Source organism: Poecilia reticulata, linkage group LG3, assembly GCF_000633615.1.
Source record: "Poecilia reticulata strain Guanapo linkage group LG3, Guppy_female_1.0+MT, whole genome shotgun sequence".
Taxonomy (NCBI): Eukaryota; Metazoa; Chordata; class Actinopteri; order Cyprinodontiformes; family Poeciliidae; genus Poecilia; species Poecilia reticulata.
The window spans coordinates 15,920,679-15,926,149 of record NC_024333.1 but is presented as its reverse complement, the minus strand read 5'-3'; the positions used below and the strand labels follow the sequence as shown (position 1 = coordinate 15,926,149).

Below are 5,471 nucleotides of genomic sequence, written 5' to 3'. Positions count from 1 at the left end.
ATCTATCTATCTATCTATCTATCTATCTATCTATCTATCTATCTATCTATCTATCTATCTATCTATCTATCTATCTATCTATCTATCTATCTATCTATGGGAAGGTGAAACATGAGGCGCAAGAGCTGAAGCGCTGATTATTTCACGGTCTCACACGCCATCTAGTGTAAGTATATGACAATTGCATCCATCTTCAGTCCAATCTAAAGGCCTCTTGGTTCTGGGACTCAGTGGTTGGGTTTCACTGTCCATGGGTTAAAATGAATTCTAGATTTATTTATTTTTTAATCATAAAGGCTTCACAGGAAGCTGTGTGCATTAACACATAAGCTGCATCAATCACTTAATGTGAGAGTCATCTTAAAAATCAAAGGATAAAAAGAGTGGGGTAGAGGAGGCGACGAATTTGGGTAGCATAAATCACTCAGTGTGTGTTTGGATTCCTCTCCGTTTCTGTGGCAGGAGGCAGGTATGATCTCTGGCGATGCTCATCTATTACCAAATGTGCTCCAAAGCTTGCGTTGGATTGAAAACAGAGCTCAGGAAAAGCAAGCTTCCACATGTGTCAGCCATTACTGCAGACAACTCAATTAAGTCTGAATGCCTTTTTAAGTGCTGCATTGTGGCACATAAGGGGGTTCTTGGGTGATAATATTTGCAGTTTTCTTCAGGAAAATTTGAAGGATTTGGAACCGTGGGGCTGTGCATTTTGTGTATGAAAAAAAAAATCGCTTCTGAGTTGATAGTTTTGCCCACCACAGTTCTGGAGAAATTAAAGAAAGACGTATGCCCATGGGGGAACTGTGGTGGGAGGCAAAGAGTCAACGCTGCGCACATTTCTATTGAAATACGCAGGGCACACTTCGTCCTTTCATCTCCACTGCTGCTGTTTATGTTGCTTTGTAATGGCTTTTAAGGTATCCTGCATGCAGTTGGCAGGGATGAAGCCATAAAGTGTGCTGACACGAGGGAACGCTACTGAATGTGCAATAATACTGGCCTTTACTAGTCCTTTCATGCTTTGGAGAAACTTTTCAGCGACTGTCAAAGGAGGCATTTATCACTTTAATCCCCACCTGGCACGGAGAATGAAGGCGAGGGTAAGTTACACATCCCTGCCAAACAGTCGCGTTCTCTCTCTATCTCTCTCTGAGTGGATGAACAGGTGGTCATCTGGAGACGTCAAAGCCAAACACTCACCTGCTTCCATTGTTCGGGGTGTGGTGTCATAGATAAAGGCGTGTTTAAACAGCAGTTTTTGCCCGTCTTTATTTCCCCTTTGCTCTAAGTTATTAGCCCAGCACTCATATTTAGATGGTCGGAGCCTTTAGATGAAACTTCACTTCACTGTGTGCTTACCTGAACTTTCATTTTAAAATGGTGTTTTAATCAGTCTGGGTTGGAGGAGGCTGTACTTCACTCAGGGAGCTGCTATCTAATGGCCCTGTTTTTAATTCCCGTCTCGCTGTGTTACTCATCCTCATTGTGTTAACACTGAATTATTGTATTTGTCACATTTAGCCTCTTTTGCAGATGCAAGGTGCCGATTCTCCACTGGTCCCACAGCAATTAAATGATTCATTGGCTTTATCACGCTTTAACAGGATGTTGATTGAGAGCGTAAGCCATATTGATTGTCCTGATGGAAACAGGAAATCACAGAGATAGAAATAAAATCATCTGTTGTTCCCGGTGTGAGGATACCCAGGGGAAAGGCAGGCAATTGCGCACTGTTGAGTGGCATTACCCCCAGCAACCTCCTCCCCTCCATCCTCTCCCCTATGGAGACCTGGAAGAGACGTCATCCGCGGTTGTTATGCTGCGAAATGACGCTGGCACTCTCTCCACCACCCTACCCTACCCTACCCCACCCGCCCCTGCTACTGCAACATTACCCCTGTGGTCTCTTACGGAAGATGCAGCACTCCTCGTCTGCACCATTTCCAGCATGAAGTTTGACGCCTGACAGTAATCAGCCCCTTGCTTTCTGCCGTCATTTCCCCTCATGTGGAAGTGGAACCACTCGAGCGCAATGCTGATAATAATATCAGCCTAAATGCATCCTACACATAAAGCTCGTGACTGGCCTCGATCCCGTAAACCTACATGATTCTCTCTGTGCTGGGAAATCTCCACTGAAAACCCTCGACATGTGAACCGGAATATTGCTTGAAACGATCGGCGGGACTTATTATCAATTTGCAGTGATAATTTGATAATTAGCTCTTTATCCATGGCCTTTGCCCCCATTGTTGTTTTAGTTGCAAAGATTAAAAAAAATATATACCCCCATCCTTACACACACACACACACACACACACACACACACCCACACACGCATACACACACAGAAGCCAGCCCCTCCCCATGCCCTCCCTCTGTCTCACACACTCATACACTCTGGAAGAGCACGTCACTGAGCTCAGGGAATGAGTGGCTCATTAAGAAGAAGGATGTGATATTCTGAATAGAGACTGTGAGACTCCCTGCACGTCTATTTTTAGCAGCGATATCTCTATGGCACTCACCGTGGTGTCGGTTAATTGCAGCCACAGCCCCAGATACCAATTAAGAAAGAAACAAATGCTTTTAAGGTGGGGATGTGTTTTTTCTTCTTCTTCCTACTGGAAAGGTCTTGTGTCCATCCTTAGTGGATACAGGGAGTGTGCTTGCTCGCCTTGTTTTGGCCGTGTCAGGTTTGGGACATGCAGAGTGCAGTCAAAGCATCAGCCAGGCTATTTTTAAATGACTCCCAGTGGAAGACAAGATCTAGATTTTTTTTTTTCTTTTCAAAATATTTATGGTTGCTTTAATGTCTCAGGCTGTCGGATGTTCACCAGCTCATTGATCAGCTGTGAGTCTTAGAGCTTCTTGGAGGTAAGGGATGCAAACGTGCTCAGGCAGTTCAATAATTATGGATGTGTATTCAGCATTTTCTCTTCATCTGTTGTGGCACAATGGTTACGTTGTGACTCTTTGAGAAGGTTGGTGTACAGCAGGGGTCTCAAACTCCAGCCCTCCAGAGCAGGACTCCAGCAATCTCTCAATGTCTCCCCGGTCTTTCAGTAAGCAGCCATGTTCTGCAGAGGGTTGCTAATGACCTAATTATTTGGTTCAGGTGGATTGCAACAGAAGTTGCAGGACAGTAACCCTGGAAGCCTCGAGTCTGAGACATCTGCTATGTGTGAATCTGTCTCTGGTGGATCCAGACTTCCTTAAAAACAGATCTCATGTTCCTCATTCATGGCCACAAGGTTTGGTGTCAGACTGGTCTTGCTGTGCAGACCGGTTTGTAGTGCAAACAGTGTAGCAGTGCGGCGGCAATGTTTGCCAAAGCTGAAATAAACACAATATTAGCCGCTCTTCTCAGTCTGTCAGCAGATGCTGGACATGTGAGAGGTTCCTGAGATGTTGATGCTGGGGAGTTCTTGTTTGTTGGGCTTTAAACAACCACTCAAACTACCAGAACGAGGCTAAAAAAGAATACACACAGTGTGAGCTTTTAAAACAAGACAGTTACCGATGCAGAAAGGGTGAATGATAGCTGGGGCCATTATAAAACCACACATGCCTGCACATTCCTCACTGTACCCTGTAACACACCTCTTCATAAATAATAGCAAGCCTGTTAGGATGTTTCAAGCATCTATTTGTGCACTCTTATCTTTAGTAATAAGCAGTCTCTCTCTCTCTCTCGCTCTCATCTCTCTGATGCTCAGCACAGCTTTGGTGCGTTTGCTGCCAACAAATTGAAATCTAAGCCAGACCTCACATAGATTTACAGTTTGCAAACAGTTTGAAAGCACTGATGACACGGTGCCATTATCAGTTTGATAAAAAACATGTTGTGGTATTTCTAAAGCGCTCTCTTTTTGGCGTGCAAACAAAGAGTTGTGGGTGTTAAAAAAGGATTAAGTGATGCATTAATGATCAACAAGGGGCTAGCTTTGGGAGAAATACTCCTTCACTAACCGTCTTGTCCTCTTCCCTCTTTCTGTTCTCCCTCCAGTTCCACCAGGTTAGAAGAGTGATGACCATCCTGTTCCTTACTATGGTTATTTCATACTTCAGTTGCATGAGAGCTGCGCCCCTGAGAGACGCCCCGGGCATGCGGGGCCATCGGACGGAAGGCTACCTGGGCGCTGCTGCGACGGCCCCCCGAGGCCATGGGACTCCACAGAGTGGCGGCGGGCCGGGCCAGCGCGAGGAGCTCCCCTCGCTCACAGACACGTTCGAGCAGGTGATAGAGGAGCTGCTGGAAGTGGAGGGTGAGGCGGCGCAGCTGGGACAGGGGGCCGACAAGAGCCAGGGAGGTGGGGGCCCGTCGCCCGTGGCCACCGCAGAGGCCAAGGATGTCGACCTGTACAACTCGCGGGTGATGATCAGCAACCAAGTGCCTTTGGAGCCGCCGTTGCTCTTTCTCCTGGAGGAATACAAAAACTATCTGGATGCTGCGAACATGTCCATGAGGGTGCGGCGGCACTCCGACCCCTCGCGGCGTGGAGAGCTCAGTGTGTGTGACAGTATTAGCCAGTGGGTGACAGCTGTGGATAAAAAGACGGCGATAGACATGTCTGGGCAGACAGTAACCGTCATGGAGAAGGTCCCTGTCCCCAATGGTCAACTGAAGCAATACTTTTATGAGACCAAATGCAACCCCATGGGGTACACAAAGGACGGCTGCAGAGGAATAGACAAGCGGCATTATACATCCCAATGCAGGACAACCCAGTCCTACGTGCGAGCGCTCACCATGGATAGCAAAAAGAAGATTGGCTGGCGGTTTATAAGGATAGACACTTCATGTGTATGCACATTGACCATTAAAAGAGGGAGATAGTGTATAAAATGTATAGATTTTATTGAAGAGTTTAAAAAAGAGAATAAAGAGAAAATATCTATTTGTATATATACATAACAGGGTAAATTATTCCGTCAAATGAAAATTTTATGGACTGCATGTAAAAAAAGATGAAGTTTATACAGTAAAGTGATACTACAGTCTATTTATTGAACATATTCATGACCTTGTAAACAATTAAAAAAAATCTGATCAGTCATTTGCGCCCAGTTTAAATTACTATATCACATTAAAGGAGACATTGTGATCTGTTTACGTTGCCAAGAATTAGAAAATGAAGGAAAAAAAAAAAACACGGGCAAGGAATGAGAGAGGACAGTTCCATCTTCAAAAGCTTGCATGCTGCTTTCAATTGTGAATTCAGAAATTCTCCACTTTCAAAGAAAAAAACCAAAAAAAAAGGATATGATGCTGACCAAAAAAGAAAAAAAAAATCATTCAGCTCACATATTCAACAGAAGATTCCTCTCAAGTAAAATTATCTGTTTACTGTTCTAAACTTCTCAAGGTAATGTTGGAATTACATACTATGTCAAGGTGCTGTTGTCAAAGCTTTGCTGTTTATTTTTTTATCCCCACCAGAGGAAAAGATATATTTAAAGAGCTTATA

The 5,471-nt window shown here is 44.7% G+C and overlaps 1 protein-coding gene across 8 annotated transcripts in view; it reads left to right on the top strand.

The window, feature by feature from the left end:
- Positions 1-5,262, top strand: part of bdnf (brain-derived neurotrophic factor) — a 14,661-nt gene extending 9,399 nt beyond the window's left edge. For all 8 annotated transcript variants that reach the window (XM_008405157.2, XM_017304148.1, XM_008405150.2 and 5 more), the window contains one exon: positions 4,010-5,262. In XM_008405157.2, the coding sequence (XP_008403379.1) occupies positions 4,031-4,840 (810 nt within the window). In that variant the 5' untranslated portion in view covers positions 4,010-4,030 and the 3' untranslated portion in view covers positions 4,841-5,262. The remainder of the gene's footprint in view (positions 1-4,009) is intronic.
- The last annotated feature ends 209 nt before the right edge of the window (positions 5,263-5,471 follow it).